General features: G+C 55.2%; 2 protein-coding genes across 6 annotated transcripts in view; one reads left to right on the top strand and one right to left on the bottom strand.

The window, feature by feature from the left end:
* DDX11 (DEAD/H-box helicase 11) overlaps nt 1-2,918 on the top strand; it is a 33,187-nt gene extending 30,269 nt beyond the window's left edge. For 3 of the 4 annotated variants that reach the window (XM_055315419.1, XM_055315421.1, XM_055315418.1), the window contains exons 23-28: nt 276-344; nt 448-548; nt 985-1,069; nt 1,388-1,466; nt 1,593-1,747; nt 1,838-2,918. In XM_055315419.1, the coding sequence (XP_055171394.1) occupies nt 276-344; nt 448-548; nt 985-1,069; nt 1,388-1,466; nt 1,593-1,747; nt 1,838-1,867 (519 nt within the window). In that variant the 3' untranslated portion in view covers nt 1,868-2,918. Of the gene's footprint in view, nt 1-275; nt 345-447; nt 549-984; nt 1,070-1,387; nt 1,467-1,592 lie in introns of all 4 variants that reach the window. The other variant, XM_055315417.1, reaches the window with a different exon arrangement.
* Nucleotides 2,919-19,391, bottom strand: WASHC1 (WASH complex subunit 1). 2 transcript variants are annotated; one of them, XM_055315425.1, is made up of 11 exons: nt 19,351-19,391; nt 16,336-16,489; nt 6,802-6,913; nt 6,453-6,599; nt 6,143-6,279; nt 5,761-5,896; nt 5,392-5,593; nt 5,137-5,301; nt 4,282-4,440; nt 3,482-3,550; nt 2,919-3,320 (listed from the first exon to the last, which is right to left on the bottom strand). In XM_055315425.1, exons 2-11 carry the CDS (start codon nt 16,482-16,484, stop codon nt 3,181-3,183), a joined length of 1,416 nt encoding a protein of 471 aa, XP_055171400.1. In that variant the 5' UTR covers nt 16,485-16,489; nt 19,351-19,391; the 3' UTR covers nt 2,919-3,180. The 2 variants fall into 2 exon arrangements, with proteins under 2 accessions (XP_055171400.1, XP_055171399.1); XM_055315424.1 differs by lacking the exon at nt 19,351-19,391 and adding an exon at nt 18,886-19,344.
* Nucleotides 19,392-20,049: the final 658 nt, after the last annotated feature.

The raw sequence follows: 20,049 nt of genomic DNA, 5'->3' as shown, positions 1-20,049 counted from the left end.
AGTGAGCGCTCAGCTGGAACTCCCACTTGTGAGGATAGGACCCAGAGTTCCTGCTAGGACTTCTGCATGTCAAACCAGGTGAGGCCTCACGTATGGGCTTCTGCTAGTGCCTTGCCTCCACCACTTCTAACCCCTGACCACCTCTGTAGGATTTCCCTAGAGCCCCTTACTGTCTGGGGGTCTTCAGTTCCCAGTCTCAAAAACATGAAGCCAAGAGTAGACAGGGACTCAGACATTCTGAAACCCTTTCCTGGGAGATGTCTGTTTTCCTTCAGATATTTCAGGAACCCAAGAGAGCAAACCAGGTGGAGCAGGTGCTGATGGAGTATTCCAGGTGCATTAAGGTGAGAAGTGGAACTCAGAGGCCTTGGGTCCAGAGAACATGTGGAGCTGGCAGCTGTAGATGTTCTGGGTGGCATCCAAGTTTTGGGCTGGTATTTCCTGCAGTGTTGTGGCCAGGCGGGAGGCACGGTGACAGGTGCTCTGCTCCTCTCTGTGGTTGGAGGAAAGATGAGTGAAGGTATTAACTTCTCTGACGACCTTGGCCGGTAAGTTGTGGGTCCTCTCATCTCCTGGGCTCTGACACTGACCACACCTCACTCCAAACAGCTGGGTTCCTGCCTGCAAGCTGATGCCATCTGAGTCTGCATCCCTGACTGACTGCTTTGATCATTCAGCTGTGTGGGGAGGTGCTTTGGCCTTTGATTCCAGGTGGAAATTAGGCAGAGCATGATTTTGTCAGGACTCAGTTCACGTAGCCTGCACCCGGTCTCTTAGTTGAGAAAACCTGCTCCAGGTGCAGGTACAGGGTGGGGGAGGGAGAGGTAGAGCCAGCAAGCACAACTTGAGGGGGCTGAAAGAGTGCTGGATGTAGCTGTTGATGACGTTGATGACGTGTGGGTGAGGCCTGGGTCCTTTATCCTGGCCTTAAAGATGCGCTGGGGGCCTGACTGCTTTACATGGTGTGGGCTACCTCCGCCCTAGGTGTGTGGTCATGGTAGGCATGCCCTACCCCAACATCAAGTCTCCGGAGCTACAAGAGAAGATGGCTTACCTGGATCAGACCCTAGTGAGTATCTTGTGTCCAGAGGATGGGAGGAGATGGCTGGGGAGAACGTGCTCTCTCCTCTAGGGCCATGATACCAGGGCTGTATCACTGTGACTTCCCCACTGCCCCCTGACATGCCAGCATTTCCTGTCTGCTCCAGGGGAGGGGATGCACCCCCTTGCCCTCTGGAGCTGCTCTGTGATCTCTGTTGTAGCATGTGTTGACATAGTGCCCATGAAGCCTGCTGTTCTTGGTCCCATGCCTAGTGGTATCATTTTCTCAGAACACTGAGCAAGAGGCAAGAAAATACTGACAGGTGCTCTCCTCTGCCCTTCCCAGCCCAGAGTTCCAGGTCAACCACCCCCAGGGAAGGCTTTGGTGGAGAATCTGTGTATGAAGGCTGTCAACCAATCTATAGGTGGGCGTGGGTTCCTAGCTCTTGGAATGCATGGTGGGAGAATGAGGTGACAGGAAGGAGGGGACACGATAGAAATGTACTGTGGGGGAGGCAAGTGTAAGAGCCCCAACCTCTGTTCCCATCTAGGTAGGGCCATCAGGCACCAGAAGGATTTTGCCAGCATAGTGCTCCTGGATCAGCGGTATGCGCGCCCACCTATCCTGGGAAAGCTGCCAGCCTGGATCCGAGACCGTGTGGAAGTCAGAGCCACCTTTGGTCCTGCCTTTGCTACCATGAGGAAGGTCAGTCCTGCCTTTCCCTGCCCTTGGAGGCACTCCCCCCCCCCCCCTCCCCGAGATCTCGTGCCTCACTGCTTTTCCTTATCTCCCCAGTTTCATCGTGAGAAGTCAGTCCCTTCCTGAGGGATGGCCCACCGCTGCCTGCTGCCAGGCTTTTCCTTCTCCCTGCCCACTTGAAATGTTTGTCTTGGGCTTGCTCTGAGGGGATTCAGCCTAAGAACATGAAGCTGGAGCAGCCCAGCCCCTTTCTGGGGTGAGTGGGCTGCCAGGACCAGGCATAGGTGGAAAAGCCACTAGGAGAAAATCAGGTTGATTCTGAAGAAACCGGGTCCTGGCCATCCTGGGGCCCACCCCAGGGCAGTTCTCCCTCCCTGGATTGAATCTGTATGCCCATTCAGTGTGGCCCAGAGTCCAGCTCCCTGCCCCACTTCCTGGCCAGCCTCCCATTGCAACATTTCTGTCCTTCCGTCTCTCAGTGTCCACTCTCCCAGAGGTGAGGTGGAACATGCCCTCCTGCCTTTTTCCTTTCTGGCTACAGTTTGCTGTTCTAGACCTTCACCCTCTCTTCAAACCTAAGAATGTTCCCTATTTCCAGCCCCCAGCTGCCCAGAGGGCTCCTGCTCAGGGTCCTCTGATTACCTCAACCCGATCTTCTTTCTCTGTTAGGAACTGGTAAGAGAGCCATGTGTCAGCTCCCCCACCTGCTAGGCTCTCTGTGTCCTGGTCTTTCTTTCCCCCAACCACAGTGCTGGTCCCTCACCTGTTCCATAGCTGGCCTGGTTCCAGGTCCTCCTTCAAGTTGGTGGCACCTCCTTCCCACTAAGCCACTTGAGCAAACTTCAGACACCTCCTCCCTGACTTCAGCAATTATGCCAAGGGCCATTAGGCTCCCAGCAGGACTATTTTTAGAGACCCCGTGTCTGTCACAGAGATGTTTTTTCCCTGTGTGAAGATATCCTCCTATCTGCAGCCACCACCCCCACCACCCCTGCCCGTCCAGTTGACCACATCTCTGCTCTCCCTGACCCAGAAGGGGCCTTGGTCCACTCTGTGCTCTGCCCCCATTGCTTGAGCCCAGTGGGAGCAGGAGGACAGGTGCTGGCTTGAAGGAGATGCTTGCACTCTGCACAACCATAGCTCTTTAATTAAAAGTGCACTGCTGGTTTACACTTGGTTCTTGCATGATACTTCTTTATTGATTCATGTATTTATTTCAGTCTGCAGCTGGAGGAGACCACAGGCAGAGAGCAAGGGCTCCCTGCTCTCGGCCACCTGGCCTCAGAAGCTGGCCACCTAGCTCCTTAAGGCACAGGCCTGGGACAGTCCTCCACAGGCAGCAGGGGCCGAGAGACCTGCAGGCCAGGCAGCTCACCCCGCTGTGTCCATGTGAGGGCAGTAACTAAACCTGAGTTTGGTGGGAAAGGGTGGCCGAGCCCCTAGGATTCCCAGTCATCCTCATCCTCTTCTCCAGGTGGCTGCTGTGGGGGAGGCAGAGGTGGGATGGAGTCTGACATTCGGGCAAAGGCTCCTCCTGGCCCCTCACTGGCTCCTGTCACAGGTCCTTTCCCAGAGATCCCTGGGAGGGTAGAGGTGGAGAGTGAGGGGGTGATTGGTTTGGGATACCAGTTCACCCAGCCCCTAGAAACTTAAGAACAGGACAAGAACAGCAGAATCTGCAAGATACAAAACATCCTGAGACTCCCAGCCCAGGGAAGGCAGCCAGGCTCTGCTTCCTACCTTTACGCCTCATGACCAGCTTGTTAAAGAGATCCGACATCAGGTCCCCACCTTGGCTTGTGGCTCTCACTGTAACAGGAAAGCCATGGTAAGGAAGGATGAGGGGACCAAGGACAAAATCTGCCTCTGGGGTGACCCGTTCAGGGTTGGTCCTATCTCCTCTTTCTGCTCACTGTCAGCATACGCCAGCCCCTCCTAGCTACTCTGTGAGACATAGCAGGAAGTGTGAATGGCCCCATTGTACAAATGAGCAATCTGGCCCAGAGAGGCTGGGCAATCTGCCTGAGGTTGAGTGCAAAGCTCAGAAGTTGAGCCGGGACTCAACCTCAGGAGGCCAGATCATTGTGGCTTTGTGCCCGGGTGCTCTGTTCAGGCTGCATTTAGGGTGCATGGCACGTGCAACCTGCAGCCTTGAGGGGGCCTGGAGAAGCCGGATCCTCCAGGTCCGTAGTCTCTACAGCAGCTTAGGGCCTCAACCATGTCCCAGGACAGCTCCCAGCAGAATCTCAAGATTCTCTGTTGTCAACAGCTGGAGGCTTTATCTCCTGTTAACTTAGAGCAGAAAGCTCTAAGCGGGCTACAAACCCAGGAAGGAACCCACAGCCCAGGCAGGAAAGGTAGGTATATTAGGGATGGCCACCCACGGCTTCCTGCAGACACCCTGGGGAAAGCATGGGGCAGGTGGGCTAGGGGCTGCTCCTCTGACATTTGGGGTGATCAGGGAGTCTGGTGTTAGCTCCAAGAAAAGGTGGCCCTTTCCCTAGAGCCTTCCTCCTGAAGCGGGCCAAGGCTCCCCTCACCTTGCTCCTGCTCCTTCTGTTTCTTCTTCTCCAGCTTGCGCTCCTTTACGCTACGGAGCTTGGCCTTGCCTATGCCCCCAGCCTGGCGGATGGACTCCAGCAGGGTGGCCCGGCCACTGGAGGGGTCTACCACTTCCTTTGGAGCTCCTTGAATGGTAGCTGTGAAAGGCATGGTGAGAAAGAAGGCTGCTCAAGCCTGGCTTTGAGAATGGGCTCTTCCTCTTGAAAAAGGAAGCCAGTGGGTGAAGCTGAGCCCTGGGAGACCGTAAGCACCTGAATGCTGCCTGCATCTGCCTGAGCTTAGCCAGACCTATGGCCGCCCCCCCCCCCCCCCGTCCCTCTCTGCAGATGTACCCCGTGGGAGCCTCGATGTGTGGACAGTTTCTGAACTTGACACATGAGCCAACATGGGCTTTTTGTGCCACCTCTGGGTGCTGGAGATAGACTAGAGATGTCATGCTAAAACTGAAATCCTGCAATTTAAATATACGGATATTTTGTTGCTGGAGCTTTCCATCTTTTTTTTTTTTTTTTTTTTTTTTTTTAGTAGCCACCCTTTTCCCATTGGTTTAAGTGGGAATGGGGTGGGGGGTGGGCACCACAGCTCCACCTATCCACATCCAGACTCTTCTGCCCTGGAGATGAGCCCCATCTCCAGGGGGCTCCAGACACAGTTTGAAAACCACTATTTCATGAACCCAGTGGGACAAGATTTTGATATCAGATCTATTCTGAAAGCCTATGGCCACTTAAACCTACAGAAAACCCTTCAGGGATCCAGAAATTGGAGGACCCCTCAAAGAGCACATGCCCCCTCGTCCCTGACCCCCCTATGCACCCTGGTGCTGCTCCTACCTGAAGGAGACACACTGTCACTGCTGTCCTCCCTGGCACCTTGGCCAGGGGAGGCTATGGCCTGGGGTGGGGGTGGGGGAGCGCTGACCAGCACAGCTGGGGCTGGGGGAGGTGGGGGGGGTGGTGGTGGCGGCGGGGGTGCTATTAGTACCCCATCTTCCAGGTCTGAAACAGAAGTATGAGAAAGTGTGAGGTGCTGAGGGATGCAAGTGGCCAAGTAAGGGAGTTCCTGCCCAACTCCTGTTCTCTGCTCACCTGGCTTGAAAGTCTCAGCCACCTCTGTGTGGAAGGTGGGCAGCTCTGGAATGGTGCCAGGGGCAGAGGGGGCGATGCCGGGGCCCAGGTCAGCACTGTACATGAGGTCATCGGCGATGCCCGGCAGGTCGGGCAGGTAGGACGGCACATCAATCTCAGGCACTTGGCCCAGGTCAGGCACATAGAAGTAGTTTTCTGGAACCTGCAGGATTAGGTGGGGGCCTGAGGGGGCAGTCAGCAGGGTCTTGTGCATCCCCACACAAGGCAGGGGGTGAGTAGGGGCTCGACAGGCCACTCACTAAGAGGATGCTGGCGGGGCCACATTCTAGTCCAGCATACCCCCTGCCCACAGGTATCATCCAGCTCTACCTGTTGCTCCAGCTGCTCCCTCTTGCTGATGGACAAAGGGGCATCGAACAGCTTCTCCTCTGTCTCTGCCCCCAGCATCACATGGGTCTTTGTTACAGCACCAGCCAGGGGGTCCAGGAAGACATACTTTTTGTACCTACGGAGTTGGGGTGGATGTCGAGCAGTCACCATATCTGCTCTAGGCCCATGGCCCTGCCCCATCTCTTACTTCATCAGGGCCAGTTAGTTTGTACTGTAGACTCTGAGGCCTTAAAAGGTAAATCAAACTGTTCGGCTCTGGGTTCCCGTGCCTAGTCTTCTGTACTGAAATGTCATGCCCCCAGGCTCCCCCACGATGCCAGGCCACCCAGCCACCCTTCCAGAGCCCCGCGATGTGCCGTACAGGTTCTCAGTGGTGTTGAATAGCAGCAACGAGCTGACGGAGCTGATGTTGCTGGGAAGACCCCCAAGCCCCTCCTCGGCCTCATCCTCAGGCTCTGGCTTGGTGTTCATACACACAGGGAAGTATTTCAGCTTCTCCTGGTGGGGGCAGGGGTGGTAATAAGGATAGTGGGTTGCAGTGCCATGACAAAGTAACCACCCATCCCAGTCCAAATCCTTTTAGGGGACAGAACCCTCAGTTCCTCCCCAACAGCCAGGGCCAGCCACCTCTGGTCACCCTCATCCCCCTTCAGTATATGAATCCTTCAGACCTGCAGGGCCCACTCATCCAGGGGGCGGTGCTTGCTCTGGATCCTATAGCGAGGGCGTCTCTGCAGTCCTGGGTCCTGGGCACCCGTGAAGATGGAATCGTACTCCTGTAGGCGTTCTGGAGCTGGGTATTTGGCACTGGAGAACACCTAGGGACACAGAGATCAGTTCTTGAGGGGTGCCCGAGATGCTCCAGAGTCCAGGGTGGGTCTGGGGAGGGTGGATCCTGAGCAGAAGGAAAGCTCGAGGTATGGCTGGACAAGGTGGCAGTGTGAGAAGCAGGGGGAGGTGGTAGGGATGGGGTTTCTGGGGATGCCTGCTGGCTGTGGGGACCGGGGCCACACGGTCTACCTTGATCGCCTTCTTGCTGCCCTTAATCTTCTCGATCTTGGCCTGGGCCAAGGAGACCCTCTCCCCAATGGCCTGCAGCTGTTTCCGGCTGAGCTCTACTCGTTGGGAGATCCTGCCATGGGAAAAAAAAAAATCACAGGAGCTGAGGGCTGCTCCCCAAGTCCCTGCAGCCTCCTGCACCCCTGCTTCTACCTGCAAACTTGCAGAGCTGAGGGCTTTGGCAAGGGCCCTAGAATACAGTGTTACCTCCTTGTCATGGCTGACTTTGAACTGCCCAGGTGACCTCTGCACGAATCTCTAACCTGAAGGGTTTAGACATGAACTCTTGAGTTCTTGCAGTTCTGCATAGGAATGGGCAATCACCCTGGCCCCAGGGTGGTGTTGGGACATGCCATCTGTCAGGGACAGGACTCCTGCCTCTAGGAGTTTACAGCCTCAAGCAGGGCAAGCAGAGAGAAAATCGCCATGACTCCTGTACATAATCGCCTATTTCCAGAGGAGAAGAGAGCTCACAAGGATGAGTGATGGGCAAGGCTGGGCCTAGATTCAAGTCCCAGACCCATTCACAGCGAACTGCCCTGACACACAATATATGGCTCATGTGGGCAAATCCAAAGTCCGGTCATCATGGTCCTTGTGGTTGTGGTCAGGGTACTCACTCATAGGTTTCCACTCGTCCTTCTCGGATGAGCGGGCTCCAGTGACACCAGTGCCCTGCTATTCCCTGAATGTGCCAGATGTATTACTGCATGGCCTCTGCATCAAATGGAGTGCCCTCCCTGCAGACACCCATGTGGCTGGCTTATTCGCTTCACTGAGCTTCATTCCGTCCTCAATGCAGCCTTCCTGAACACTGACTCTAAAAATGCACCTGTCGCTTGCCAACCTTTTTACACAGAGCCACCTGATGTGCATCTACTGCCTAGGTGTGCTCCAATGGGGTAAGGGCTTGGCTTGGTTCCCTATTTTCCCAGGGCTGGCACCTGGAGAGGCTCCCTGAATGATTAACAACCACATGCTCTAAACGTAAATGCACATGAGCCCCCACGCTGTTGCACATTACTGAGCAATGGTAAGGTTCTCACTGCAGTGGTGACTGGCTAAACAGGGGCCAGGGTATCCTCCTCCCCACTGCTTCCCCACCTCTAAGAACACCAGCCCCTGCCCACGACCATCATGCTTCACATTCAGAGAGATCACATGTCAGCACTCACCTGGCAGTAGTGAGCCACAAATGAGAAACAAAGGCAGAACTGCCATCGCAAGTCTACAGGGAAAGGGTGGAGGCCACAGCAGATGGCAGAGGGGCCCCCTGTCTCTGGGGTCAGAAACTATGCAGCCAGGGAAGTCCAGGATTTCTTTAAAGGTTGAACAGTCAAGGCTCTGGACCAATCTTCCTATATCGACCCCCACCAACTCTAAAAGATTGTACCCCTCCTCCCCAAGAACCCATGAGATCAGCCTGTTTCACAACCCAGGGGTCTTGGTTCCTGCGGTCTCCCTGATTATCCTGGCTCCTTGCAGTGCAGGGGGCTCTGAGGTGGGGGCCTGGGGTACAAATAGGTACTCCAAGCAGGTCAGTCATCCTTGACAGACTGGTCTGAGTAGGCGACAAAGGAGATAAACACGGCAGAGTTTCCTCCCAGTGAGAGAATGCAGAACTTCCAGAGTTGCATGAGCTCCATCTTTTCTGGCAGGAAGAAAGGTTTGCATCCACTGAGGAAAAGGCATGCACACTCACAAGCTACTTCGCCAGCTCCCAGCCCAGCCACTCTCTGCCCCTGGGTGCCAAAGCCACCTCACTGGTTCTACGCCTGCTCGGCTTGACATCAACATGGATCGTGGGAGGGACAGCAGGTCTGGAGAGGGACACAGTCTACTCTGTTCCAGCTCTTCCATCAAGGAGAGAAGGGCTGATCTAAGTTGCAAACAGAAAGCCTAACAAACCCTGGCAAAGTTCCGGAATGGATTATTAAATCAAGGATCTGTAAGCACTTCGAGGAGAAAGAGGCAGATCCCAGGGGTCTGCATTGTTCTAAACTCACAGCATTTCTTTTTTTGACAGGGTTATTAGACTGGTGTAGCAGGGGAAAACCTTAAGCACACCACATCTTGAGTCAGCAAGGTTTCTGACGGCTTCTCGCAAAATCCTGTGGACAAGATGGAGCTGTGGGGGTTGGAGGAGAGCACATTTAGGAAAAAATCAGAGCCAGATGAGCAGCAGCACTCAAAGGGCACTGCTGAAGAATGGCCTGATTTCAGCCTCACACAAAGGTCTTTGCCAGAGCCCCATCCAGCTCGTGCAACACCGGGTCAGTAAACAGGAGGAGGGTCAAACAGTCTGCATGGAAAAATCTAGACTCAGATAATCTTGAGAGGCCGGAAGGATGGACTGCAGTCAACAAGATGAAGTTGACAAGGGATGAAGTCCAGCAATCAGGTGTAAAAAAGTCCAGGGCACAAAAACAGAAGATGGAGGGTTAGCTTGAGGTTTTGGATAGCTAGAACTTGGTATGAGCTTAAAAAGTGTGTTCAGCAGCTTAAGAAGGAAGTGTGATCTTGAGGCACATAGCTCCATGTCCCTCCTCCCTTCCTTCAGTAAACAAGGGTCCTCAACACTCTGGAGGCGGTAGAGAGAAAACAGACCCCAGATTAATAAACTAATCTAATGCTGGGTCCCAGCCTCTCCACAGCAGTGTTCCCTTCAATCCAGTCCATATTTTAAGATGCTGCTGAATTCCTACTAGACTGTAGGGTCTGTCTTACTCACTGCTGTGCCTCAAACACCTGGGACTGTGCCTGACATGTAACAAATACTGGCTGGATGAAAAGTGACAGGTGAAAGAACATTCAAAGGAGGGTGATGAGGACGGTGAGGGGGTGAGACACTCATGTCCTACAAAGACGACTGAAGGCTATTCTGGCTACAGGTGCGGTGAAGTGGAGAGTATGGTAATTCCTTCCAGATATCAAAACCCTCACAAGTGCTGTCAGGTGGAAAAACAACTGGACTTATTCTGTCGCCCAGGAAGGCGGCATGAGGACCAGTGGGTGGAGTCATAAGGAAGATCTCGGTTCTGCACACAGAAAACTTTCTATTAAATAGCTACACAGCTCTGCAAACCACATTCCAGTGGGATGACCACCTGTCAGGAATGCTCCAGGGGAGACTGCTGTGTGGGGCAAAGGAAAGACGACAGGATTTCCAGAGTTCTTTTCCTATGCAAGAGCCAACAAGTCTAAGTTACAGCCTGCTTGCTCAAAGCCCCCAGAGTCTAATCGCTAATGGTCAGAGCCACGGTGTCAAGAGTGCAGACCACAGGTCCAAGGCTCTCACTGGCAGGCAGGGGCAGTGCAGAAGGCGGCATTACGAAGGACCAGAGGCCACATGAGGCCAGGACGGAGTGCCATGACCCATTAGCAGTGCCCCCCACCAGGGTGGAAGAATAGTGGCAAGAGGGGGGTTTGTTTGCCATTCCTAACCTACGCCCCCTGGCTTGGTGGTCTGCTTCAAGGCAGCTCAGTTTCCAACCTTATCACTGAAGCCATGTCCCCAAAACACGTCTGCCATGGGGCTGCCTCTGTCATTGTCAGGGACAGAACTGGTTCAGTCAGTCTGCTCAGAGCCTAGGACAGAGAGGACTCAGTAACACACATCTGCCCTCAGGGAGGTTGCGGTCTCCCAGGGACAAGAGACTACTAGGCCCCACAAACCTAAGGGTTTAACATCTGCTTAGCAGCAGCATGACCTGGAGCAAGTCATGTTAACTGGCCTGTGCCTCAGGCTTCTTCGGCTGCAAAACAGGGTCGGTGACATCTATCCACAGAATTACTATAAAGGTTAAAATGAGCAACTGTGTGCCTATTGTCCCATACTAGGGGTACTCCAGTAACATCTGCTATTCCTACCCACAAGATTAGGAAGGATGAGGGGCTCCAGGCACTTGGAAGAAAGCAAGAAGAGGCGGTGCTGAGCAGAGGAGGAGGGGGATGTTCCAGGCCCAGGAAACAAGCCCTTCACACATGGAGGCAGTGACCCCCATGGAGGTAGTGTGCACGGCAACAGTGCAGCCCCTTTGGCTGGGGTGGGCGGCACTCACCCAAGCAGCATAGGGACCGATGCCCTCCTAGCATGGGAGAGGGAGGGGACAGGGTGGCCAGGACCTTGCCTGGGCTCCCAGTCCCCACCTCCAACGAGAACCCCCATTCCCTCACAGCCGATTTCCTGTCACGGCCCCTGGGTGATCAGCAGGCCCTCCTGCCTTCCAACCTTCCCATAGCGGCTGCTGGGGAGGGAAGCACCATTCCTGCCCAGAGCTGCTGCTTCTCTTCCCCTGGCCTGGCCTGTCCCTTGGCCTTGTGACCCAGGACCTGCTCTAGTGTTACCTCCCCCACTCACCACTCTCACCCGTGAGATTAGGAATAATCTGCTAATTATGCAGGCAGCTGACTGAGCCTTCCTAACCTTGGGAGCCACCAGGTGCCAATCAGGACAGAGGGAGGAAGGGGAGAGAAGGCAGGGAAGGAGGGGGTGGGAAAGAGCCAAAGAAGGGAGGAAAGAGGGGTTGGAAAGACAAAGGAGAGGAGGACGAAAAGCTCTGCAGGAAAGGGAATCCTTCCCCAGGCAGTGGCTCCCCAGGTGAAGTGGCAAGTGGGACAGCACCCCAACTTCCACAACACATGGAAGCTGTCCAGCTCCTCTTTGCCACCCTAGCCCTCCTCTGCCTCGTCATCTCAGTCATGTGAAGCAGGTGACGTCTCCGGGCAGCTATTTTGGGGCCTGGCTTCTCCCAGGTGAAGATGGGGGCAGGTGAGGGAACGATCTGATCCAGGCAGGGAGACCCGCGGGTCCAGGAGGCCAGAAAGGCACTTGTCATTCTCTTCAGGCTCCCCGTGGCTCCTGCTGTGGCAGAGTAGGAGGAAGGAGGCCAGCTCGGAATGCTGATTTTCCAAGAGCTCACCTACCTGCGGAACTGGGCACAGCCACCTGGGGCTAAACGGCTGGACCAAAATGGGGGAACGGGCGGGGAAGGGGGGGACAGACTGAAAGCCAGCTGCCTCTTCTTTTGCAGGAGGTATCCAAGCAGGTGGAGTAAGTTTGAGGGGGAAGATTCCAAGCCAGGGTCACTTCCCCATTGCAAAAGTCCACAGAAGATGAATACCCCGCAAGGAGTGTGTTGACTGCTGCAGGATGGGGGGTGGGGGCGGCGGCAGGTGAATGAGGCTGGGCCTGGGCACGCCCCACTCCCACTACCCCTGGCCCCTCCCTTTATTCATCTTGTTCTCATTATTTCCTTTGGAATGTCTTGTCCAGCCCTCCGTGCCTGCAGCTCCCTGGGACTGCAGCATCACCCCTCCAGGCCTGGAGTGCAGCAAGAGCCCCCAGTGCGTCCCTGGGAGCCGCCCTCTCCCAACTGGCCACTCTGTGCCAGCTGCCCGCTCAGCTTTCCCTAAGCTCTTCTGCTGCACCTTTCCATGCTCCAGAACCTCTCATGGCTCCCTACAAGGCCTGAATCAAGTGCAAAGCCCTGGCCCGTTGGGGAAGCCCCAGGGGCCCTTCCTTCCTTATCCCAACTGTTCACACACCACCATCCTCCGCCCCACTCCCTCTGCCATGGTGCATCCCCACAGAGCACAGAAAGGAGGGAGAGGCCAGCTCCCAAAGGTGCACAGTTAGAGGGGAAGCAAGGCCTGCAGACGTGCAGAAAGCTGACTTCACACCCTGTTCTGCAGCGAAGGAGCTTAATATATGGGGGTAAGCTGCAATGTCTATACTCCTAAGACAAAACATCCCCATTCAGGCCAGCCTCCCCTGTGGAGCATGGGTAACACCATGTACCCCATTCAAGCCTCTGAGCCTTTGGCTTCCATTTCTAGACCCCACCAGATGACCTGTACACTCAACATTCCTACCCCTGCCTAACTACCACCTGCCCCTCCTAGGGCCCAGTCCATGCCCCCCTCCTTCAGGAGGCCTTCCCTGACCCACATGTGGTAGGCATGCAGGTTTCCTCTCTACCATACACTCCTTCCTTCCTCAACTAAGGGCCCTCATTTCACCTCGGGGAACCCACTGTTCCCATAGTCTCAGTCCCTGGACTGAGGGGTAGGGCTCAATCCAGGCCTCATGAGTACTGCATGTAACGGGGTCTAAGCCAATCAGTGTGTCATGCCCTCTACCCTGCAATGGACTCTGGGATAAGACATAAGAACTCGGCCAGGAAAAAAAAAAAAAAAAAGTTCTCGGCCAGGCCAGCAGGCCTTCAGAGGGGACACTCACACAGAGGGTGTCCCTCTTTCCTCCTGGGCCCGAATGTAAGTGCATGAGCTCTGGCCCTGCTGGAGAGCAAGGCCCTTCCGGGAATGGGGCCAACCAGAAGCAGCAAGCTGGGACAGAATGAAAGAAAAGTCAGGTACTGATGACATCAGTGAAGCCCTGCAACTCCAAATCCCGCTCCGCTGATTGGTTTCTATTTGCTTAAACTGGTTTGGGGAGTTGTGATTGATGAATGTGCCACCAATTCTTACTTAATTTGTTCTCTTCTCTAGATCCCTAGAAGCTTACACAGTTCACGTTACACAATTAAGAATCCATCTAGACTTACTGTTTTCCCATTCCAGACCATGAGATCCTGGAGGGCAGGAACCAGGTTGTACGCATCGTCAGGACCCGGTGGGTCCAGCAGGTTTGGCACACGGTGGAAGGTCAGCAGAGTGACTGGGGAAACTGGGCTCAGCTACGGGGCTCCTGAGAGGCGCCCTAACCTCCCTGGACCATGCCTACCCGCTCGGAGGGCCCATAACACATTGTCCTCTCCCAGGAGATAGATCCCCTGCCCCCTCCTCATTCCATGGATGGGTACGGGGACACGAAAGTGTCTACAGGTGCCGAATACCAGGAAGGGAAAGGAACGTACACTAAAAGTCCAGGGCTCCCCTTAGAGAAAGGCAAGCAATAACTACAATCCTGGTGAGAAAACACGTTTCTGACGGATTGCTTTTTGCTTCCATTCCAGTCACTGGGCACGGGCTGTCTATAATCTGGGACTAATGGCTCTTAAAAGCCTGTGTTCTCTCACTGATGTGATCCTTGGGCCTAGAAAGCACAAATATAAGCACAAAAAGGGCAGGTAACACTTTCCATTACTATTGGTAGCAAGTTAATGGAGGGCCAGCACAGGCAGCAGAGGAGCAGAGCTGACAGCAGATAAAAAGAGGGAATGTTGGCTAGGCCAGCACCTGGGTGGCCTAGCAGTTGAGCGTCTGCCTTCGGCTCAGGTCGAGATCACGGGTCCTGGGATCGAGTCCTGCATTGGGCTCCCCACAGGGAGCCTGCTTCTTCCTCTGCCTGTGTCTCTGCCTCTCTCATGAATAAATAAATAAAATCTTTAAAAGGGGGGAGGGATGTTTACTGAATGCTTACTAGAAGCCAAGTGCTTTAATTCTTTTGTAAGTTTTAGTTTATTTAATCTTCAGTGCAATTCTATGAGGAAGGTAGCATCATTAATGCCATTTTGTAGATAGGAACACTGAAGCTTAGAGAGATTAAGTAACTTGCTCAAGTTTACAGGACAAGCAAATGAGGAAGCCAGATTGGAGCCCTGCTTGGGCTGCTCCAGAGCCAACTCCCTTAAGCACTTTAGGGCACTGCCCCCTGGATACATTTATATTCTGGATTGGCTCGGGGCAGGTAGGGGAGTTGGTGGGCAGGTCAAAGGCTGGAGAGTAAGAGGGTCTGGTGTTTATACCAAGTCCAACTAGACACAGTGAACCCATTTTCTGCCCCCACTGGGGAAGGCTTCCCAGAGGAGGCCAGCTTCTGGTGGTGAAGGGGAGGTTGCATGGTGAAGCAGCAGGGGTTTCCTGGTCTGGGGTACACACAGGGATGTGTGAGGGGGACTCAGACTATGGGAGGGACCTTAATCAGACAAATACTTCACACTGGGTAGGTAAAAGGTCCCAATGTGAAGGCATGGTGTAGGCACCAGGAAGAAAATCTAAGTAAGCCCCATCTCAGGCTTCTTCCAGCCAGAGAAAGACAGGGACCCATATGCAGGCCAAAACCTGGGACCTTTGCAAGGAACAGCAAACATCGTTAATTCATGTTAAATAACACTGAGTGAAAATCATTCTAGCCCAAGGATTGTGCCAGATAACACCCACTCAAAACCATCAATCACCCCTAAGGCTCTGTATAACTCACTGGTTTCTGGTCCCCCTCAGCCCTCAACTCTCCTTGCTCCAGTCACATTCAGGCTTCCATTCAGGTCCTATTCACCTCAGGGCTTCAGCTCATGCCTTTCTTTCTTTCTGGAATGTTCTTCTCAATCTACCCCCTTAAAATAACTCCTACTCACCCTTCAGAGTTTCCCATATGTATTTTCCTCATATACGCCTTTCCCCTGGACCACATCAAGCCTCCTGTTACCAGTTCCTATAGTACCTTCTCTTCCTTCACAGACACACAGTCATAATTCCAGAGTCTAGAGCCACAGTACCCAGGTGCGAGCCCTGGCTCTGCCACGTGGGCAAGTCTCTTAGCCATTTCTGTTTCCTCCTCTATAGAATGGACAAACCAGCACCTCCTCACAAAGTTGTTCTGAGGGGTAAATGAGTTAATATACTCAGATCGGCAGTAGCATATGGTTCCTGCTATATGAACATCAGTTTTCACAAAACTACTTCATAAACGGGTCTCAACCACAACAGCAAAGACCCAATCCTGCCATTGGTTAGAGTCTGTCTGTCCCAATGGAGTGCAGGCTTCCCCACTCTCCACAGCACAGCGTTCCCATGAAACCTCTTATAAGCAGAAATGGCATGAAGCGAAAAAGCAATCATCATCTCATCAAAATCAGAGTCCACTTCAGATATCTTTTGGTTACTAAACCCAGGTACGAGTTTTCATAAAAGCAAAGTGGCAGAAGGCAAACTTGAATAGCGGGGGAATCCTGTATACTCTCTAGCTGGAGCAGGGACGCTGCCCTACTCACTGCTGCTGTAAGCAACTAAGGAGAGCAGCATGGTGCCTGGAAGTGTTGAGGGTATGAGCGATACGCAGGAAGGAGTGAGGGCACAGGCACCCACCCCCCGCCCCCGTGGGAGAAGGAGCAGAAGTTGGGAAAAGAGTACCACCCTTGGAGCCCGTGGATCCACAGGGAACTGGGGGGGCTAAGTGGGACATTAGGCAGTGAGCTGCTATGAACACTTAGAAAGAACTTCTAGGGCAGCCCGGGTGGCTCAGTGGTTTAGCGCCGCCTTAAGGCCAGGGCCATATCCTGGAGACCTGGGATTAAGTCCCACATCAGGCTCTCTGCATGGAACCTGCTTCTCCCTCTGCCTGTGTCTCTGCCTCTCTCTCTCTCTCATAAATAAATAAAATTTTAAAAAAGAAAGAAAGAACTTCCAAGTTGGGCCCCTGGGACACAGGGAAGCCACTGAAATCACCAAGAATCAGCAAAAAGGCTGCTCCCGGAGGGTGCACTCTGACAGCCCAGCCCCCAGTCAGGTGTGGGGCAGGGGCGGAGCACCCACCTGCTAAAGATGTCTCCAGAGACCTTCTGTAGGTACTGCAGGGCATCCGCCATCTGCTGGATGGCCTCCTCCCGCCGCAGGTCCGGCTGGATGAGGGGCACTGCATAGGTCTGCCCTGCCAACGAGTGCTGGGTCCTCATGGGAGTCATGGTGCCTATGGGTGGAAACCAGAGCATGAGGACTGCCCATACTCATCCATCACAGGGTAAAGTGCTGGGAGAAGAGAGCCCAGCCCCCCACCCCAACTGTCTGCCACAGGTCCTGCCAGTGCAGGCAGGGAGTGGAAGGCAGAAAACCAGCTGGGAGGCCAAGAGCTCTGAGGAGCTGGTACTCTGCTGATGCTTGTTGAGTAAATGAAGGGCAGGAAAATGGTAGTGACACCAGAGACTGAAGAGAAGCAGTCAGAGAAGGTAGTGCTTGCTGCTCTGCTAGGCACCCTTTCCATACATTCTCTCAGTTCAACCTTCCAAGTCTGGAGGAACAAAAAAGAAACCCTGGCTGCAGAGTTAAAAAGAGGGATGGATTGGGGGTGGTGGTGGGATGTGGAGGGAATGGCTGCATCAAGTGCCAAATGATACCTAGGTCTGGAAAAGCACAGGAAATGTGGACTCCTGGGTTTTTTTCACTTTGACCCCGAGGAACTCAAGATCTCCTGAGACAGGAGAGGTAACGGCTGGTGACTCTGCATACTCGAGTGTCTGGGCTCTGCTTCCCCAGGCTCCAACTAAGGGGGGGCCAGGAGGAAGGAGGGGCACGTGGGGGTGAGGGACAAGAAGGAAAAACACTCCTTCCAATTGCAAGATGAGGGCAGAGTCTATTTATACCGGGTTTAATTAACTCTGCTCCCTGGTGCCACTAAAGCAGCAATCACACTGCAGACGGCACTGATTTGATTGGCAAGACACATAGCAGACAGAATATTAAGGCACCGGGCCCCTATAAATAGGCCTAATCAGAGCCCCTCCATAGAAGAGGGCAAGGAAGATATGAATCAGGCCTGGCACTGAGCTACAGGCCTGTTCTCTGAGGCACCATGTTGGGGCCCCCGACTGCAACAGAGGTGGAGGTAGAGCAGGGTAAAGTGCGACAGGGAGGGCCTGGGAGGCTTCATTTGGGCCTAAAGCACTGTGTGACGTGACCGTGGGCAAGCTGCCTTCTCTGAATCTCTGATTCTTGCCATTTCTCGCTCTGCAGAGAAGTGGTTATTCCCAAAGCAGCACACAATCTCCTCCAAGCTGGAGCTTACTCCCTTGCTCCCTCTGCTGGCCTCCCCAGCCCTTCCTTCTACCCCTGCTTGTTCTCTCCTGCCTGCCCACACCAGGACCTTTCACTGTCTGAAAAGACCCGTCTGCTCTTCCACTATTTTTCTTCAGCAGTGACATCCTCAGGCTTCCCATTCCCAAAGCTGCCAAGAGTCCTCCTCAGGGCGGGGGAGTTATTCCCCACGACCCCACTTCTCTTTCCTCCTAGCAAATGACCAAAGTGGGGCCAGCTGATGCCTAACCCAGAAACCCGACCCTCTGAGACCACCGCAGTCAAGAAGACTCCCCACTTATATTCATATTGATGCAAATTTGCTGGCACTCTAACTTAATTCTGTACCTTAGTTTTCCCATCTGTAACATCGGGAGAGGGTAAAAGGTAGAAGATACTTTCTGTGCTCATCTTGAGATGCATTCTTTGTGAGTTACCCAAACTGTGTGCATGTGTACGTGCATGTGAGGGGGTAATACAGGGACACATCTCAACAAGGAAGTAGCAGGTCCCTTCAAGAATTAAGAGACTGAGAACAGCTGCTTAGTGGTTTACTCATTCTGTCTCCAAACATCTACTAATCAACTATTAGATGCCAGCCATGATGAAAACAAAGATGAATAGGACACTATGCTAGCCATAGAGACAGCCTCAGAAACAAACACCATGTGATGAGTGCTCTAAGTCAGGCACAATACACTGCTAGGGAAGAAGCTCTGAGGACGGAGCTGCCCGTCCCTCCAGAGGTGAGGGGAGTCAGAAAAAGCCTCTTGGCAGAAATGGCATCCCAGTGCAGGGACAGCATGCCAGGCAGAACAACTTGAACCAAGGTGTATAAAGAATGGCAGGTGGTCTTGAGTGATCAGGCCGGCAGGGAAAAATCGAGGCCAGACGGTGAAAAACACTGCATACCACAGCAAGAGGTTTGGACTGAAGCCCTTAGGCCTGTACTGTCCAGTATGGTAGCCACTAGCTGCATGTGGCTATGGAGCATGTGAAAAGTGGCCTACCCAAGCTGAGGTGTAGTTTAAGTGTAAAACACACACCAAATTTCAAAGACTTACTAGGGAGAAAAAATGTAAAATATCCCATTAAAATGTCTATATTAGGGACGCCTGGCTGGCTCAGCAGCTGAGCGTCTGCCTTCAGCTAGGGTCATGATCCCAGGATCCCAAGGTGGAGCCCTACGTCGGGCTCCCTGCACGGAGCCTGCTCCTCCCTCTCCCCATATTTTAGATACTCCGGGTTAAAGAAAATCTATTACTAAGTGGATTTCACCCGTTTCTTTTTACTTGCCAGATCGCGGTGTATGGCTCATATCATATTTCTACCGGGTGGCACAGCCTTACAGAATCCGGTGAAAACCATGGAGCCTCCCAGACAATGAGCAGGCCCCACGCCCGCCTCTCAGTGCTGCTAATAATCTGGGGAGTGCAGGGAGTCCTCCCGCAAACCAGCCCCGGACGCGCAGCTCCCGCGGCCTCCAGCCCAGGCTGACAGCAGCGCCCCGGGCGGGCAGGAAGCGAGCGCGGCGAGGGCGGGGCGAGGTCACTGCGGAGGCCCCGGAGGGGACAGGCCTGCGACGGGGGGGTCCGAGGGCTCGGTCCGGCCCGCTCGCGGGGTCCGCGGCCCGGGTGCCGCGGGGGCACCGAGGGTCACGGGACCCCGCGGCCCCGACGGGAAGAGGGCTGGAGCCTGGGGCCCCGAGCCCCGCGGGCCGCGCCTGGCCCGGAGCCCCCCCCCGCCCGGCCCGCTCCTCACCTGCGCGCCGCCCGCCGCCCGCCGCCCGCCGCCCGCCGCCCCGGCCTCCGCGCTTCCGCCGCGCCCGCTCCGCCGGGTCCTGGCGCCGCCGCCTCCCCGCCTCTCGGGGCTGCCCGGCCCCGCCGCCCCCGCCCGGCCGCCCGAGGCCCCGCCCGCTCGCCGCCTTCCGCTCGCGCCCGCGCCCCGCGCGGCCCCGGAACCGCGCTCCCCGCGGCCTGGGCTTCGCCTCCGGGGCGGGCGGAAGCCGGGCGGGGCGCGCGGCGGGGCGGCGGCCGGGGGGGGGGGAGGGGGCGGGGGGGCTCGTGCACTCCGCGCGCCGCAGCAGCGCCCCGGGCAGCGGCCGCCGGCGACGCCGCCGTGGCCGGATCCCCCGGCCTCCAGGCCTGGTCGCCCCCGCGGGGCTACTGGCGCGGCCGGCCCCCGGCCTCCTCCCCAGGCCCGCCGCCGCTCGCCCTGCGCCGGCTGCCTCAGGGGAGGGCCGAGCCCTCGTGGGGCGCCCGCCACCCCGCCCCGCCCCGCCCCGCCCCGCCCGCTCCTCGGCCCCCGACCGCCCGGCGCCCAGGCCCCGCTTCGGTGCCGGCGTCTCTCCTCCCCTCGCACGGCCGCGGCAACGTCTCTGTGTCCTGCCCCGGCCACCGCGCAGCCCCGTCCTCTCCGACGCGTCAGTCTGGGATGGCAGGAAAGTCCTGGAGAAAGCTG

Source organism: Nyctereutes procyonoides, unplaced genomic scaffold, assembly GCF_905146905.1.
Source record: "Nyctereutes procyonoides isolate TBG_1078 unplaced genomic scaffold, NYPRO_anot_genome, whole genome shotgun sequence".
Lineage (NCBI taxonomy): Eukaryota > Metazoa > Chordata > Mammalia > Carnivora > Canidae > Nyctereutes > Nyctereutes procyonoides.
This window is presented reverse-complemented; position numbering and strand designations above follow the sequence as displayed.